This window comes from Nematolebias whitei, chromosome 5, assembly GCF_014905685.2.
Source record: "Nematolebias whitei isolate Nwh7 chromosome 5, NemWhi1, whole genome shotgun sequence".
In the NCBI taxonomy this organism is placed as follows: Eukaryota; Metazoa; Chordata; class Actinopteri; order Cyprinodontiformes; family Rivulidae; genus Nematolebias; species Nematolebias whitei.
Window position 1 is genome coordinate 41,448,507 of NC_056502.1, and position 19,739 is coordinate 41,468,245.

Genomic DNA, 19,739 nt, shown 5'->3' on the forward strand with positions numbered 1-19,739 from the left:
ATCTACTAGCATATTTAGCTACATCTACTAGCATATTTAGCTACATCATTGACTAGGTTCTTCTGAGGTGTATCAGTATCTTCACAGTAATAAGGTCGGTCTTGTTTTGTTAAAAGAGGTGGGACACAATCTTATTGACTTTAAATCAGACACAGAGCAGACAAAGTCTTAAAGTCCTCCATCACTGAGTTTGGGTTCATTACAGAGAAAATCATAAACCTGAAGACGAACAAATACTATGAAGCTGTGACCTCCATACACCTGAAATCAGACCTGATGTTCTCGTCACTGTTTTCAATCCTTCTGAGGATCCAGCGTCTCTTCTCCGGTGGTTTATTGAAGTCCAGACACAAAGTAGGAGGCAGGTTTTCCTCCATCAGCTCTGACTGACAGACTCCACCTGGCAGTAAAGACAAACTCAAATGGTTTTACAATCAGATGTGAATTAAACACTCTGTATGCAGACACACACAGACAGGTCACACAGGTGACTGTCAGTAAACAACAAACAGGACATCAGCTGGTCCTGTAAAAACTAAAAACATTATTATTTTAACATTAACACAGCTCACAATCATTTATCACATCTTTATTAGTCTTACTAATCCACTCTGGTTAACAGACAGACATTTTTATTTGATAAATAGTTCATTAACACATTTAACTGAACAAACAAAAAGCCAGATTTCAGAATATTCTCAAGGATGGTTGTGTTTTATTTTTGTCAGCCCACAGCTATTTCTTTTATTTAGAAACATCCAGGGCGTATCTCTGCTGCTTGTGAGGGGTCACATCAGTTCAGTAACTATAAAACTTATGTGGATGAAAGGACTCTAGACCCCTAAGTAAAGATTATCAGTTCACATGGAGGTGTTCACACCTGTATTTATCTATATCTGAATGCAGTGCATTTGCTCAGGATGGAATTAGCAACAGATCTGAATAGCCTTATAGTTGTCATAAGTTTTACAACTTTTTAACGTGTTTGCGGCGCCTTACCCATCATTGTTTTCCTTCTGCCAGGGAGACTGTGAGGACCATGCTACTCTTCTGTGCAGCCTCCTGCTGGGCTTTGGTCTGGATGCCTATGTGTGTGTGGGCACCAAAGCCAAGGGTGTGCCACATGCCTGGGTCCTGACCAGGGGCACTGATGGGAGCATCACGTTTTGGGAGAGTCTGACGGCACATAGGTTCAACTTAATTTCTTTATTTTATTTAATATTTTATACAGATGTGTGTAACACTCAGTAACCCTGATCTGTTTTTGTATTGGACTAAATCTTGTACAGAATGTATTAAAACTGCTTAAAAAATAAGAATTGTATCAGGAAAACATCTTATTATTTTTATGTTTTTCCTAGAAATGATTCTAAAGTCTAAGATTTATTGTGACTCCTAAAATCAAAATACTGTTTAAGTGTGACAATAGTTTAGTCTCAGAATAATTCACAAATGTGTATGAATTATTTGTATGTACACAACAAGATCCCGACAGCGTACAGTGATTCACAAATCTTCTTTTACATTCGGCTCTTCCTTGTTCCATCTACCTCCATGTCCTCTAACTGCATCCATATATCTGTGTTTCCCCTACCATTATGCAAGCGCGGTGCCCCACCCCGTCAGCAGAACTGAGCACCCCGCCTACCAAACTGAACTTGTCCCCCCCCCCCCCCCCCCACCAACTGGCACTGACTTAGCACTAAGCTAGTGGCGCGAAATACAGGTTCTCTAGCTAAAAAGCTATAGGCAGCGCTCACATCTTCTCTCAAGCTGAACACCCCCCCCCCCCCCCCGCCCCCCCCACACTCAAAAACTGTCTGTATAAACAGCACACAACTCAAATGTGTCGCACTAAGCTAGCAGTGCACAATACAGGTTCTCTAGCTAAAAAGCTAAAGGCACCCCTTCACTCATGCTGAACCCCCCCTCCCCTGGTACAAGCTGCTCTCAGACATGTCTCCGTCCCCCCCGTCAACAAAAATCATGGATGAGATGAGCACCCCGCCATGGCAAATTAACTAGGGGAAACGCTGTATCTCCTCTTTGTATTTTTCCTGGCAGCTGCATTTCTAACATCCTTCTACCAGTATACCCACTGTCCCTCCTGTGGACATGTCCAAACCACTGTCCCTCCTCTGGACATGTCCAAACCACTGTCCCTCCTCTGGACATGTCCAAACCACTGTCCCCCCTCTGGACATGTCCAAACCACTGTCCCTCCTCTGGACATGTCCAAACCATCTCAGTCTGGTCGCTCTGACTTTATCTCCCAGTTGCTCAACCTGTGCTGTACCTCTGATGATCTCATTCCTGATCTTATCCAGCCTTGTCTCTCCTGAGAAGAACCTCAACATCTTCATTTCTGACACTTCCAGTTCTTTATCATGTCTTTTTGTCCATGTCTCTGTCTCCAGACCATACAACATAGCTGATATCACCACTGTCTTGTAAACTTTTCCTTTGATATCTGCTGCCACTCTTGTTACAAATCCATCAAATTCCAGAATTGCGCTGCTCAAGGTGGCTGCATGTTGGAGCAGCTCTGTTACTTTCATTCTGAGATTTTGCTTTTGGAAACTTTAATTCCTGTTTTTCTGGATGTAAATCACATTTTTTGGATGATTGTTTCCTCTGGTATCAGATGCTGTGCAGCTGGAAGGATTTTTACTGAAACTTTTTTAGTTTTGGACATTTGTTATGATGCGTAACCATGGCAACAAGGCAGTTTTCTACAACAACAGCAGCTGATGAACATCTCAAAAGCTCAAATAATATCTTAACCACAGCCACAAATCTCAAATGAGTTGAAAAGGATGTTCTGTGGACGCATTCTCATCAACCTGCCAGCTGTGCTCGAGTGTCTGACCACTGAGATCTTGGAACTAGCAGGAAACACGGCTCATGACAGCGGAAGGACAGGATCGTCCCTCAGCACCTACCAGTTGGCTGTCCGCAGTGACAAGGAGCTCTGCAGACGAGGAGTGACCATCGCTCTGGGAGGAGTTCTGCCCAGCATTCGGGCGGTCCTACAGCCCGAGGGAACCGAGAGGACAGCCGAGTCTGGGCGTACTGATCGGATAGCATCTGCAGCCAGTTTCTTAGGATCCACTGTGGGATGGACCTTTACAAGAGATCCTTCCTGTCTACAGCCATCAGTATCTATAACATCTCTTAATGAAATGAGGATAACGAGTTACAACAACAAATAATTTCCCTTTGTGATTAATAAAGTATTTTTGAATTGAATTGAATTGAATCCTGCCTGGACTCTTCTTCACCTCTTTACCACACTCTCCATTTTCCTGGACAGTGGACCCCAAGTACTTGAAGTCCTGCACCTTTGTGACCTCTGCTCCTTGTATCCTCACTGTTCCACCTCCTCCCTCTCATTCACACACATGTACTCTGTCTTCTGCTGACATTCCTCCTCTTTCAAGTGCATACCTCCACCTCTCCATGTTCTCTTCCACCTGTACGATATTCTCACCACAGATCACCATGCCATCTGTAAACATCATAGTCCACAGAGATTCCTGCTGAACGTTGTTGGTCCATCACCAGAGTAAACAAAAAGGGGCTCAGAGGCAGTCCTTGATGTACTCCCACCTTTACCTTGTTGCAGTTACAGCAATTCACAAATGCACAAGTGTTTCTGTACAGATCCACTTGTCCATGTACCGTATGTGATTTTTGTGACTTTGGTCATGCACCAGACTGACCTTTTTTACAGTTAACAATGTGCATGTGTAAAATCAGGCACCATGACCCCAGATAGGTTCCTAGTTATTTCCAGTCGACATTAGTCTCTTTAGTTTTGGTTCTTTACACCTGCTTTTTTTATTGACTGTTGTTTACAGCTGTATTTATAAATTAGTTTTATTGGTATTGTACGTTGGGATAGCAACATGCAATGTTCCTGGGTGTTAGAATGACCAGAGCACAGCTAAAACATATGTAGATATGAACACTGTATAGACCAAGTGTATTTCAACAAACCAGAAGTAAGCATATCTAGACCCCAAAGCACTGTAAAATGCTGACTTGGTACATGCACATTAATAACTTTAAAAAGGTCAATTCACAAAGGTAATGCTGCGTTCAAGGTTGGTTAAAGCAGGGACATTTGGTCCTTACCAGATTTACTGCAGTTTGTGGAACAACGTATGTCTGACTCTGCACAATAGCTCTTCACCTTTATTGTAGACCACATTTGGTTACATCAATGTTATTGGATACCCAAAAAGTTAATTTAATAGAATGTACAGCTGAAGTAAACTACCCAATATGGGTACATTATTCTTCTCCTAAAGAAAAAAAAATACTGTAAAAGTATGGAGGTAAACTACTTTTATAAAGAATTGTTTTAATCAGATGTTTTTGCTTTTCACCAGCCTTACATTTGTGAATCTGGAGTGAGAAGAAAGTCTTTAAAGTCACGTGCACAGGCATGCTGATCCGTGCGCTCGTGTTGACTCATCCACAGCAGGGCCACAGAACAAATTTACAAAAGGGCTCTTATATATTTGCATCCAGCTTGCTGTGTGTGTGTATTTAAATATAGCATGTTTTTGTTGGGTCTGATTTTGATCCATTTTCAATATGTGTGATCAGATATCTGCACCAGGCCATTGATCCAGATGCCCCTCCTCTCACCACTCAGCCCAAACCCTCGTCTCCTTACCGCACCGTGGGCTGCGTCTTCAACCATCAGAGCTTCCTGGCAAACTGCCAGCCCTCGGATGCTGTGGAGCTCTGTGTTTTTGACTTCCAGGTAGGCAAATGTACCCTAAACACCCAAGGACTTGGACTCTTGTCACGTCGATTGAATTCATTTAACTTCAATTTTATGTGCCATACTGAGTTTTTCACTCACAATTTTTCCATTTTGTTTTTGTTTAATGAATATTGACATGGTGGAATGAATCAGTTGTGTGTTTTTATACACTTGAGGTTAGATTTTTAGAACCTGATATAGATTGGATCATTTTTAGTGTGTCTTGAGATATTAAATCTTGGACTTGAAAGAGGGTGGACTTTCTTTTCCCCACGACTGCCATAATTTTAAACTCTAATATTTAACATTATAGATAGGTGATTCACAGTAAAGTCACAACAAAAGCTTCTTTATTTAACTTTACTTAAGCATAATAATATAAAACCTTTGATGTGGATAGGAACACTGTCAGGATTCCCGTGACTCTGGAAATCAGGCAAAACGTGGAAAATTACTTTAATATTTTCCAGACACACGGGGAATTTGAACACTGACAGAAGAACACTGACTGAAAGAAGTTTTTGAGGTTTTGATGTGTACATGTATTAACATTTACATACATATAATATATAATCTAGTATCATTGAGTCTGTGTCCTGATTCTACAGTGTACATGGTCCTTACTGATTGGCTATGGTGGCTTTTTAAAACTGTCTTATACATTACAGTAGTTCCTCGTTTATCACGGGGGATGCGTACCCTGAAGCCCCGCAATAAGTGAACAACTGCAAAGTAGGAATATTAGTACAAGTAGTAAGTAGTAGTTTATTTTCCTAAGTTTATTTAAGCTGTCTAAAGGTTGAATTTTTATATGAGTGAACAAAAATATTTATTTAAAGTTTTATCAGGAGGAGAAGGTCAGCTGTGACTCTGAAGAACTCGGTCACAGGTGGAGAAGCCGAAGCTGCGATGATGTCAGAGGGAAAGGAAGTTTGGATGGATCACAGGGTACATGAGCGTAACCTGTAAGGTCCGACAAACGCTCTCTTCAGAATGTGGAGCTTAGTTCTGAGAGCTCAGCTCCTAGAGTCTGGGGTCTGAGCGTGTGGTCAACAGTACAGGTGTGGGTCATTCACATAGAGGCAGGAAAGCACAACTTATCCAAGGGGTTTAGCTGGAATCAGTGGTCTGAAGGCAGAGCAGAAGTCGAGGTCCAGATATCCGATGGGCAGAAGAATCCATCTTGGGGAGGCAAAGGGAAGGAATCCGTGTAATGAAGTGGGTCAGGAACAGAGTAGAAACAAAACCTCTGGATTACTTCAAGTACGAGGCAATCAGACAATCTGGCATAGACTGGGGAGCACTTAAAGTGTGCAGTGCACAAAAGAAAAAAAAAAAATCTTGGCGCACAGATGCTAAATCATTTAAAATAAATGATTTTAAATGATTTAGCACCTGCTGCAGCAGGAGTGGGTGGACTGGCCACTGGGAGCACCGGGACATTTCTCGGTAGCCTGGCCTGCTCGCCGAAGGAGACTAAAGAGTCGGTTCAGGTCGCGCGTGATTGTTTTAAATGAACAATCCATGCTGCTCATGTGGCATGGATTGTTTATTTAAACTATTACAATATTTAAATTTAAATTGTTTATTTACACAGAAGGACGGAGATTGGGAGCGACACAAGTTATGAGCACGAGTGTGATTGCACTGGGAAAGTGGGCGTGGCTAAGAGCGCTGGCAGGTGGCCAAGAGCAGAGATCATAATATGCTGTGCTTTTTTAGAGCGTTTAGAGTTTAAAACATTGTTTAGAACATTGCAAGAGTGTGGGGTTTAAAATGCCTTTATATATACATAAATACCATTTCACCACGCCGCCCAGGAGAAATGCAGCTGATTTGACCGTTAAAGTGCATTTATTAAGGAAAAGTTAAACTGAGACACACCTTTACTATAATGTCGAGCAAACAAAAAATTGTTTTTAAGTGTTAATCTAGTTGAATTCTTGTTAAAGTCCTCCTATGCACGCTCCCATAGCCGCCATTTGGCAGCCAATCAATTTTTAGCACAACACCAGTCCACATTTCCGGGTCGTCAGTGGTGACACGTAACAAACGCAACATGTCAGCAGTGACACATAATAAATGCGACTAATAAGGCGAAGCGACATATTTATGGATTTTTCCAGTTTATTAGACATATTTGGACTGATGCGAATTATAGGGCGGTAAATGGTAAATGGACTGTACTTATATAGCGCCTTTCTATCTGATCAAGATACTCAAAGTGCTTTACACAACAATCTGTGTCCTCATTTACCCGTTCATACAGCACTCTACTAGATCTACAAAACAACAAGTCATTCTAAAGAGACTAATCTGTGCTTTATCACATTCATACACTGATGGGACACACATCAGAGGCAATGAGGGGTTCAGTGTCTTGCCCATGGACACTTCAGCATGTGACTGCTGGTGGATTTGAACCCCCAACTCTTGCACTGGAGGACGGCTGCTCTAACCACTCAGCCACAGCCGCCCGGTGCAACGTCTACGGCGGCAAGTGTGGTACTAAAATTATTATAACATCCGTACTTCGCGGTTTTTCACTTACTCACTCACTGTCCGGAACGTAAACCCCGCAATAAACGAGGGACTACTGTATACAGTTAGGGTTTGTAACAACTGGGTGATTCATTGTTTCAACTTTTTTGTTTGTTAACAAAAATACATAAAAAGAGGGTACCATTAAACTGTAATAAACTTTTTAGTAATTGTTTACGCAAATAGTCTAAAAAAGGTAGTCTGTTAAAAAAATGTTTAGGAAGTATTTAATCAAATGTTCTTATGTAACAAGCTCCCTGTTACTTGGCTCAGCCAGGAAATGGGAGGTTAATAATTCCATCCATCCATCTATCATATTAACTTGCTTTTTTCCCTTTTTGGGTCGCTGGGGTCACTGGTGCCAAGCCAAAGTCCAGCCATTCACTGTTCGAGAGTTAGTTGGAGAGATCATAACTCTCCAGTTTTAGCTTCTCTCCAATGGCTCCCTGTCAAATCCAGAATAGCATTCAAAATCTTACTTCTAACCTACAAAAGCTCTCAACAACCTAGCTCCATCTTATGCTAAAGATCTTATTGTTCCATATTTTCCTAACAGAGCACTTCGCTCTCAGACTGCAGGTATATTTGTGGTTCCTAGAATTTCCAAAAGCAGAATATGAGGCAGATCTTTCAGTTATCCGGGTCCTCTCTTGTGGAACCAACTTCTATTCTCCGTCTGTGAGGCTGACACATTATCCAGTTTTAAGACTGGGCTTAAGACTTTCCTTTTTGATTAATCCTATAGTTAAGACTCTGGCAGCAGAATTTTGGATCAACTGAAGACTCTTTAAAGAAGTATTTGGAGACTGAAAAATGTATTCCTAAAATGCTTGGGTCCAAAAACCACAACCTCAGTCTTGTCTGTGTTCAAAAGCAGAAAATTAAGGGTCATCCAGGTTTTTATGTCTTTAAGACATGCTTGTAGTCTAAGTAACTGATTGGATTCATCGTGTTTCATGGACAAATATAATTGTGTCATCATCATAACAATGAAAATTTATCCCATGCTGTTTAATAACATTACCTAATGAAAGCATATATAAAGGAAAGGGTATTGGTCCAAGCACTGAACCCTGAGGAACTCCATGACTAATGTTGGTGTATGAAGAAGATTTATTATTTACATTTACAAACTGGAATCTATCAGATTGATATGATTTAAACCATTTTATAGCCGTTCCTGTAATCCCAATATCATATTCAAGTCTCTGTAGTAAAATATTGTGATGAACTGTATCAAATGCAGCACTGAGGTCTAACAGGACCAGTAGAGACACAAGTCCATTGTCTGAGGCCATGAGAATATCATTAGTGACTTTTACTAGTGCTGTTTCTGTGCTATGATGAGCTCTAAACCCTGACTGAAAGTCTTCAAACAGATTATTTCTTTGTAGATGTTCACACAACTGACCTGCAACTAGTTTCTATAGAATTTTTGAGTTGAACGTTAGATTAGATATAGGTCTATAGTTGGCCAGAATTTCTGAGTCAAGGTTATGTTTCTTAAGTAAAGGTTTAAGTGGTGGAAGTGGTCTCCAGCTACAAGTACTTCAGTGTGCACCTGAACAACAACCTCAGCTGGGTCAACAACACCACCAGCCTGATCAAGAAAGCTCATCAGAGACTCTACTTCCTCAGGCGGCTGAGATGAGCTGGTCTGGGAAGCTCAGTCCTCACCTCCTTCTACAGGTGTGCAGTGGAGAGCATCCTGTGCTCCAGCATCAACGTGTGGCATGGAGGCTGCACAGCTGCAGAAAGGAAAGCTTTGCAGAGAGTGGTGAAGGCTGCACAGAAGACTGTTGGAGTCAGCCTCCCCACCATCACAGACATCTACACCTCTAGATGCAGGAAGAGGACTACTGCATCATGAAGGACCCCACTCACCCAGCACACACACTTTTTGCCCCACTCCCCTCAGGAAGGAGGTTGAGGAGCATTAAGTGTAGAACCACTAGACTGAGGAACAGCTTCTACCCTGAAGTTGTTAGACTCATGAATCTCTAAGCAGAATAATCACTGTGAAAAATCACATCATGTTGCTGCTGATCTGTTTCAATGTTGCTGCTGATCTGTTTCATGTTGCTGCTGATCTGTTTCATGTTGCTGTGTTCATTCGAGCTCATCTGCTCACACAGACTCATGTTCGTGCTGCTGTTTGTGTATTGTTTTTGTTCTACTAGTGCTTAGTATATTTTTAGTTAATGTTTGTCTTAGTTCATATCTTAGATGTTATTAATGTTTTTTTTTTACATTTTATTGTTGGATGTAACTGGGACCCTGTGTACATAATTTCGTTCCACCACATGTACCACATGTGATGTGTTTGACAAGTAAAACTCTGACTCTGACTCAGAATGAGTGCTGTTGTCTGTAAATGAACGGATGAACCGCAGCAGAAGGGCTGCAGTTTCACGTTGTCTAAACACTGCCCTGTATGTCATTCAAGTGACAAATTTCATAGTGAGGATGGATGATAGGCGGACGTCTATCTTTTTTAATACCATGTGATCTACCCATAATACCTTTACGATCGACTGGTAGATCGCGGTCAACATATTGGGCACCCCTGCTGTAAGGCTTCAAGTAAAGAATTTATGCAGTACAGTTATAGTTTACTTGCCATGGCTCTAACAACATGTGGTGGTCCGAGCAGACCAGAGGAAAACTTAACGTCAACACTCCACTTTCTTATGTTTGAAGCAACAAATGAGAAATGTTTTGAAACAGATCAGCTGGTTTGTGTGTGTGTGTGTGCACGTGCGTGCGTGTGTGTAGAAAAACCAACAAAAATTGTTTTATTCATTTGTGAAAAAGGCTTGCTGTGAAGATCTACCTATTATGCAGCATAACAGCAGCGCCTCAAAGAAAATCTAACCAAATCAAGCTTGTTTTTGGTCAAATGGAGGACGAAGGCAGCCTGCAGCAGAGATGCTGGTTGATTGCTGTCTTCAATCATCAGGCCTGGAGCCAGTTTGTGGGCAGGAAAATTGCATCTGCAGCAGTTTCATCAGCAACTTCTGTCCTGTCATGTTGCCCTGAAGAAAGACACCAAATTCCTGGTGGACAGTAAAGTGGGCCTATCTGAGCATATTCCCCTTCTTTTTTTCTTTAGAATTCGTCACGCTGGAAAGCGATGAGCGAAGATGCCCTGAAGTCCGTGTGTGCCCCGGGCTCCACCACGTCATTGCCCCCTGTGGCTCCTCTCTGTGCCCCGTCTCTGGATCCTGCTGCAGCCAGCAACCAGCTGGAGCTGGAGATGCGCTACTTGGTTGCAGAACACAGGAAGGTAAAACACGGAAGTGGAGTGGGTGCGGATGCAGCAGGTTTTCAGATAAGGTTTATCTCTCCTGTTGTGTGCTGGGAATAAAACCTGCTGGGAGCACTTTTACAAGTCAAAACTGCAAACCCATCCACCCATTTTAATGTTTTTTAATGGAAACTAAAAATGGGACCAAAAATTTAAATATTGTAAAAATTTAATGGAAACAATTAGAGCTTGACCAATATGGAAATTTTGGCTATCGTCCTTAATGATCTCGGGAGGGGAAGGCTAATGCCGATAACAGGCTGAATTTTCTTTAGCTTTGTCCACTCCCAGTAATCTGATTAAACAGCTACTCTTAAACCTGTTTCAACACTTGAAGTCATGAAACAGTCTTCTTAACACGTGTTCACATTTTATATCCTCCTCTATTCACCATAAAGTTATCAAGTGTGTTACATAAATGTAAATTAAAGAGAGAAACACCCTTCCTGTTCATTGTTTAAACAGTCAGTCATGTGAAGGTCTAATTAGTACTGACAGCAGCAACGTTTAGTTTTCTTTGTAGAGAAGTAAAGATTTCAGACAATGAATTTCATTGAAGACTACAAAGATAATGTTACTAACACTGATCCTTTTTTATCTCAACGTTAGAGTTATTGTTCTGGATATAGTTTTACAAGGTAATAGTCTATGCTAGGTTATCTAAACGTTAGCTTGCTAATTTGAGAGTCGCATATCTAATGATAAGCAGGTTGGAGGATTAAAGAGAATTTATTATTGATTTGTTTTACAGATCAGTTAAAATAAACTTACCATGCTCTGTTAAGCAAAATACACTACACAGTATTTAGTTGCTCCCTGCTTCATCTGTGCTGAAAGTGAAAGTTAAAGTGAACGGCCATGACTTGAAAGTAGTCTTCATACGCCCTCTGCTGGATACATTGTACAATTATGTCTTGTGCAAGTAAGGACACGGCTCGTTCCCAGCATTTTAGGGGTTAAAATTAGAAGTGTTTATATTGGTGCATATTGTGCCAATTATCACAGATACGAAATGTCCCCAAATACTTATACTGACCTAAAATATCGGCCCTGCCGATATATCGGTTGTGCTCTAGAAACAATAAAACAATAAAGTTGCTGACGAATATAAAAGTGTGATTTGTGTATATAAATATTCGTATAAAATTAAAGCTTGCAGTGCATTTAATGGTCCCACCTTCCCCAGGATCTGGATCTGGCAACAGTGTGGGACGACCACCTCTCCTACCTGCTGTCCTCAGCCCTGTCAGCTTATGAAACGGAGCGTTGCACTGGAGTCTCCTGCGGCAACGAGGAGTTCCAGGATGCAGTGAGGAGGGCCGTTCCAGACGGACACACCTTCAAAGGCTTTCCTATACACTTCCTGCACCGCAACGCCCGAAGAGCTTTTGCCACCTGCCTCAGGTGAGAAGAACCTTTACATACAGGAAGAGCAGGTGCACGCGTTTAGAAAAAAAGATGTCAATTAGCCTGGGATGTCAACTTCAATTTTCTTTTGATCAATCAGCAATATAGGGCTGCCAATATCAACAATTTTTTTAGAATTTACCAATTAATTTATTATTTCGTTTGACTAATTTCCCCAAAAATGATAATTCACAAATTTAGTAGTTAACTTTGGCATTTGAAGTTGACCACAAAATTTTGTATAAAAAAGGTTTAGAGTCAACTGCAGGAAAACAAAATAAGACGTAGCTCCGATCTTTATTCAGCATGTTCTAAGCGAACTGCTGCGAACTGGAGAGAATTTTTTTTTTTTTTGCTAGGATTCAGTCAAATGCCATTCAGGCATAGAAAAACTACCGTAATTCTCTGACTTTAGAACGCATCTGTGTCTAAGCTGCACTTATTAAATATAAGATAAATCATAATTTTGTCCATTAAGGACGCTCCAGTTATTAAGCTGTGGGCATCCACTGTTCAGAATCTGTGCCCAGTCTGCTCCGACTGTGTGCAGCTTTCTTGTAATACACGAAACAGCCAGCAGAAGGTGCTCACAGACTATGGCTTGCTTTCAACTTACCCTTATGCCCCATTTGCACTGCTCCTACCGAGCCCCCGACTCCACTCATCCCTTCACGGAAAAATCGCTATTCCACAGTACTTTTTTAGCTGATTCGAGGCTGATTCGGGATCTTGTTTGGTCCCTGCTTCTCTGGTGGGACCGTGCGAACTGAGACCGGACCGAAACGTGAATGCAGGACACTGATTGGTCAGGGGGAGGAGTCACTGGATCTCAGAAACTTTTCACTGATCCACCATTTGCAATTTCCCGGAATGTGGAGCAGCAGCTGGATCTATTTTTAATATTTTCAAAACAATAATGACAACACTGTTTAATGCTGAAGTCCAGGCGTTTTTTGTGTTTGGTGACCAACGACAAAATTCGAGCGAGCGGAGTCACAGCAGAGGATCATACGAGCTGCCGGCCCGTGGAAACACTTGAGGCCAGACCCCGAGCCCCGGCAGACAGGAGGACGGGGACGGAGGGTGGAAACTTTTTGTTAAAAAACATTTTATGTATAATTAAAAAAATATTATCAATGAAGATTAAAAATAAATAAACGGTGCTGGGTTTATCATGAATTCCTGTTTCCACTTTGACTTAATTAAATAATCTGTTAATTAAAGTTAACTCAGCTGAAAAATCAAAAAAGACTAAATAATTGGATCTCTCAGGAATATTTCCCTCAAACATGTTTAAAGAAGAGACACAGCCTTTGGTTCAACTTTATTCTAACCCACAGATGTACAAATCACAAAACAAGCATTACACTTTAAATCACTGATTGATTGTTCCTGTCTCTTCAAATGAGGATTGCCAACATTTTCTTTCTTATTTTATAGACGAAGTCAGTAAGGTGAGAAACAACATTGATCACTGATCATCACTTGAATCAATTCAATTCAGTTTATTTATAAAGCACCAAATCACAACAAAGTTGTCTCAGGGCACTTTACAGGAACATTCACACATAAAAGCCAATTAGTAAAGTTCTCTATCTAAGGAATCCAGCAGACAAGTTGAATCTTGGCTTCGTCACAGTCTCCCATCCTGAGCAAGCACAGTGGAGACAGTGGAAAGAAAAACTCCCTTTTAAAAGGATTTAGCAAAAAGGAAAGTCTTAAGCCTAGTTTTAAAACTGGATAATGTGTCAGCCTCACGGACAGAGATTGGAAGTTGGTTCCACAAGAGAGGAGCCTGATAACTGAAAGATCTGCCTCCCATTCTGTTTTTGTAATTTCTAGGAACCACAAGTAAACCTGCAGTCTGAGAGTGAAGTGCTCTGTTAGTAAAATATGGAACAACAAGATCTGTAATATAAGATGGAGCCAGGTTGTTGAGAGCTTTGTAGGTTAGAAGTAAGATTTTGAATTCTATTCTGGATTTGACAGGGAGCCAATGGAGAGAAGCTAAAACTGGAGAAATATGATCTCTCCCACTAACTCCAGTTAAGACTCTGGCAGCAGCATTTTGGATCAACTGAAGACGTTTTAAAGAAGTATTTGGACATCCAGATAATAAACCATTGCAATAGTCCAGTCTAGATGTGACAAATGCATGAACCAGTTTTTCTGCATCATTTTTAGATGTTTCTAATTTTAGTGATATTACTTAGGGGGAAGATGGCAGTTCTAGTAACATTTTTAATGTGGGGGATAAAAGACATGTCCTGATCAAAAATAACACCAAGATTTTTAACTTTAGAACCCAATATCATATTCAAGCCTCTGTAGTAAAATATTGTGATCAACTGTATCAAATGCAGCACTGAGGTCTAACAGGACCAGTATGACACAAGTCCATTGTCTGAGGCCATGAGAATATCATTAGTGACTTTTACTAGTGCTGTTTCTGTGCTATGATGAGCTCTAAACCCTGACTGAAACTCTTCAAACAGATTATTTATTTGTAGATATTTACGCAACTGACCTGCAACTATTTTCTCTAGAATTTTTTAGATGAAAGTTACATTAGATATAGGTCTATAGTTGGCCAGAATTTCTGAGTCAAGATCAGACTTCTTAAGTAAAGGTTTAATTAGAGCAACCTTAAATCACTAAAATAAAATATGTATACAAGAAACAAAACCACAATGGTGGACAGAACGGTGCCAAACACCTACATAACTGAAATTATTTTAAAATTATTTACTGGATTGGAAGTCAAATGGTAACGGTATAATCCGGTAAATATTCATTAATTTCTTAGCTTAGTGTATTCTTAGTTTAGTAAATGTAGTATATTCTTAGTTCATGACTCGGGTCTTACTAATGTTTTTCTTTACAATTTGTATTTTTGTTGGCTGTAACTGGACCCTGTACATAGTTTTGTTCCACCTCATGTACCACATGTGATGTGATAGACAATACAAATCCTTGTATCCTTGTGTTAAATTAGTACCATTGGTTTTTATTGGTAAACCCTTTTGTTAACAACTGCTGTTTTTAAATGTACTTTCTAAATAAATTTGACGTGATTTCTGCTCAGCAAAGAGTTCATATGGGCAGGACGGGGAAGAGCCCCTCCCTCCCTGACCTCTCCTATGTCCCTGTTTGAGCTTAAATGAGATACTGGTATTTAAACACTGATTTACTGTACACAGAAATAATTTTTTTTACATTTTTATTTAAATATGTCTTGACTGACAGCTTTAAAAATAAATCTGACAACTTCTACGCTGCTGTGCTCTCATGATGGAGGTGGAGGGGGAAAGACTCCTTTCTGTTCCTCTGCTTGGTGTTTGGATGTGCGTTTAAAATGAGATCCCAGTATTTAAATTCATATTTACAGACACAGAAAGAATTAAAAAACTTGTATTAAAACATGCACCAGACGTCTGACTGCTTTTGCGTCTCTAATCCCTGACCATGGACACGCTGATGCGTACGGGCTGCAGCTGTTTCCTCCTCGACAGCCGATCACTTTTAACATGAAAGCTGCGTCATAAGAAATTCTCCGCGTGTTTTCATTATCGCTGAACAAATGAACAGGTCTGTGCACGAAGCGCAAAATACGCTAACAACACGGGAACGATCTGAAGAAATGAATTCACGTCTATCTTGGGGGATGGTCCTCGAGAGCACCTCACTGGTCATTCAGGTTAGACTTCTGGTCACATGATGACAGAGTGGGTGGAGTTATGGTTGGGTATTTGAAACCGTGAGCCAGAGTCGTATATGTGATTACCTGAGGGCGTTCTCTCTGCGTCACTAACACTGGGAGCCACGAGTGCCCAGCCTTGTCAAAGGAAAATGTTGGTGACAGGAAGCTATAAAGTGACAGCAGGAAGTCTCTTCAAATAAAATATAAAAATATACATAAATAAGACGCTCCTGCATATAAACTGCAAGGTACAAGGTGTGAGACAAAAGTAGCGGCTAAAAATGTTCTAGTCCAAAAGAGTAATCAAACTTCCATCCATCCATCCATCCATCCATCCATCCATCCATCCATCCATTATCTTTACCCGTTTATTCCATTTTGGGTCACGGGGGTCGCTGGTGCCCATGTCCAGCAATCACTGTGCGAGGGGCGGGGTACATCCTGGACGGGTCGCAAGTCCATCACAGGGACACATAGAGACAAACGAGACAAACAAACATTCACTCTCTCATTCACACCTAGGGACAATTTAGAGTTACCAATCAACCTAACATGCATGTTTTTGGTCTGTGGGAGGAAACCGGAGTACCCGGAGAAAACCCACGCATGCACGGAGAGAACATGCAAACTCCACCCAGAAAGGCCCCTGGACCGGGGTTTGAACCAGGGACCTGCTCGCTGAGAGGCAGCAGCTCTACCAGTTGCGCCACTGTGCTGCCCGTAATCAAATATGTATTATCTTAAAAATGTGGCAGACAGACTGTTTAACTTTAAAGTACATTTACTACTTTAAAAAACAGTTTTCCTTTATTTATTCCTAAAATGTCCCTTCTCCTGTCAGCTGGCTTGAAGTATGTGAAGTGCTTTAAAGTCGTTGGGCCTTGGCAACATGTCGGCCTCGTTGGCTGCAGGTACTGCAGCAGAAACAGGTGCTGTCTGTTCGTCACAGTTGTTTGAAAAGGCTGAAGCTCAGTTGACTTACAGAGTATAAAATCCTTAAAGGTTCATTCACAAAAATTAACACGTTGACTAAAAATTCTAACGTCAGAGTTTCCTAATGTTGGTGCAGTGGTTAGTTGTCGTCGGTCAGTGAAAAGATCACAGGATCGAATCCCAGTCAGGGGCCTTTCTGGGTGGAGTTTGCATGTTCTCTGTGCATGTGCGAGTTTTGTCCAGGTACTCCGGTTTCCTCCCACAGACCAAAAACATGCATGTTAGACTGATAACACCCTCTCAGATAGCAGCCAGGTGGAGAGCAGAGGTCAGGTGGTTGGAGTTGTGGTCAACATGCGCTGCTGTGCCGTGCACTGGTCTGAACTGGTGCCTGGAAAAAAAAAAAAAACACAGTTCCTTCATTTTCTTTCCTGTCGGCAGTAAAATCCTACTTTGAAAATTAAAATCTACATACTTTTAACGTCTTGATTTTGTTTTATGTTTTCCTCTAACAGGTCTGCATTTTGTGAGGAAGTGGTGTGTTGCCGTGGCGACCACGTGAGGCTTGCTGTGCGTGTTCGGGTGTTTGTATATCCTGAGAACGCATGTGCAGTGTGGCTCATGTTTGCATGTAAATACTGGTCTATACTCTGACCGAAGGACAGAAACAACCAGTGGATGTTGCTCATGGGCCGCAGGAATCGTTCCACGCCTCAGACGCCACAGAGACGTCCCGGCTCAACGACCGCCTGAAGCACAGTGAAGCTGAACGGCAGGAAGTTACGAGGACGTGTTTGTAGCTCTGACGCTCAGCCTTTTAATTTCCTTTAAATCAGTCGAATGTTCATCTGTACATATCTATAAATGCACTATTTATTTTTACAAATAAACAATTTGTCCAATTGATGTTACACGTCTTTATAACCATTATTAAAAGCTTTTTCCACTTGACTCCACCTTTGTACTTTTCTTTGTGTCAGTAAATGTGTGTTCAGGTGCATTAAAGACTGGATATTAATATCACTAGACTAAACACAATTGTTTTTCTCAGTTTTTAAAGCACTTCATTTTCATAATTTGTCGTGCAAAATAAACTTTTTATCAAAGCAAGTAAAATCCTTGTTACAAATTAGAGCTGTCATCTCATGGTCTCAACTTTCACCACATGCTCTGATTTTCAGGTGAGTATAAGAATCCATGCATGCGTTAATTTTTACTGCTGCGTTCACACCCAGTGCCATTTAGTCACCTACCTAGCATCCGACTGTCCTCCATCATGATTGCACAGAAGCTCCGCCCACCTCCACTAAAAAAGGCCAAAGGTCAGATGCATACAGACCTGGAGTGGCTGGTTGGGATCACTGGGAGAATTCCTGGTCTGGTTGAAAATGGATTACCAGGACCAGAGCTAAATGAATATTCTCTTATTTTTAATGTCTGTTAATGAGTCAAACAGGGCAGGACAAAGTCAGGAGTTAAAAAGTAGGAAGCACTGGAAAATTGGGTCAAACGCCTCAAACTGAGTGACTTTGTAAATGTTTTATGATAAACATTAAAAACCGTAAGTTTGACAGCAACGATGTAAATAAGGTAAATAAGCTACAGGCTCAATAAAAGTGGTGGTGGCAGGTGCACTGAACTGCTCTGCCTGCAAACCACGGTTCAAATTTATGACTCAAGTTTATGAATTAATATAGTCTATGATTTGAGGAAGTGCAGTTGTAGATGGCATGTTTCCACTCTGGCTGAACGAGACACTTGCAGCTGCCGTGAGCTGCTGAAGAACCAACGAGCCACACGGCCTGTTCAACACGGGCTGGCAGCATCGACCAGTGACTGAATATTTGGAAAAAAACATGTTTTACATAATAAGGTGTCAACCTGGTCTGTTTGAAAGGTGTCGAGAGGTTACTGAATGATTTGACATGAATACATAAATATGATCATCTACTAGAGGCCTTGGAGCCCGAGGGTTCTGTGCAGTATGGTAGCCACTGGTAGGACTGGTTGATATCAGCCACTTCCTCAGTCTGCCAGTGCTACATGCCGTGCAGGGGATTATTTTTCATGATGTTCTTGTTTCTCTTCAACGATGTGTTTCTGCTGCCTGAGGCATTCACTGAGCAGTTCATGGTGGGGCTTTCTTCCTGATGCACTTTGTTTATTCCTGGTGCTCAGTGCTCCACTCTGGAGGAGTGACGAGCTTCAGCAGAGGAGATAGAAGAGACTGTTGAGGAAACATCTTATTAGAGATGCTCTAGAATATTTAGACGTGCTAGATGAGATCTATTTTGAATTTTATACAACAGTGCCTTTGTCTAAACTGAGCATTTATGCAATAACTTATTTTCTAATACACATTTTAATGTAATTGTTTTGATTATTTGAAGGCCAGTTTATATTAAAGCTGAGTGGTTCGTGGCAGCAATAAAAGCATCCGAGGAAGTTTTTTTATAGGCACTGTAACATCAACAGCATGGCCTGCAAGAAGTCCAGATCTCAGTCCAGTGAAAATCTCTGGTGGAAATGAAAGGAAATGGTCACGACTCCAACCTGCGGAGCTCATCTGGCATCAGTAGAAACAGCTGGAGTCAGACGGTAGCCTCATAAAACGTTTTTTTTTTTTTTTTTGTTTTTTAGCAGAGACAATAATACCTAAAACTTGTACACATCTGAATGAGACACTAATAGTTACAGTTTGGATTAAAACATTTTTAACAGAAGTTTGCACTAAAGGTACACACTTTCCAACATGTTACACTGTTCTGTAAACTTGATGTGGGTAAATAAAAGTGTCTTATCAGCTACGTGTGTATTTGTAGATTTTTTTAACAAATATTAAAAAATTTTTAACCTTTTATAATGAGCATCTTGAAAATAATTTGAGTAAATAATCGTCTGTACAGTATTGTAATGACTGAATAAAGGTGTAATTCTTGGGTCTACCACCAGATGGCAGCGTGACGCAATGAATGAGCGCTGGAGCGGCTCCGTTTACTCAGACACAACTTGTACTTTATGCAGTTCACTGATACTGAGCTGTGTTTTAGTGAACTACTGATACTGAGCTGTGT

The 19,739-nt window shown here is 41.0% G+C and overlaps 1 protein-coding gene across 3 annotated transcripts in view; it reads left to right on the forward strand.

The window, feature by feature from the left end:
- The window catches only part of cep76 (centrosomal protein 76), a 29,154-nt gene extending 11,835 nt beyond the window's left edge, over positions 1–17,319 (forward strand). For all 3 annotated transcript variants that reach the window (XM_037677181.1, XM_037677182.1, XM_037677183.1), the window contains exons 9-13: positions 1,024–1,190; positions 4,615–4,774; positions 10,431–10,604; positions 11,812–12,029; positions 17,181–17,319. In XM_037677181.1, the coding sequence (XP_037533109.1) occupies positions 1,024–1,190; positions 4,615–4,774; positions 10,431–10,604; positions 11,812–12,029; positions 17,181–17,319 (858 nt within the window). The remainder of the gene's footprint in view (positions 1–1,023; positions 1,191–4,614; positions 4,775–10,430; positions 10,605–11,811; positions 12,030–17,180) is intronic.
- The last annotated feature ends 2,420 nt before the right edge of the window (positions 17,320–19,739 follow it).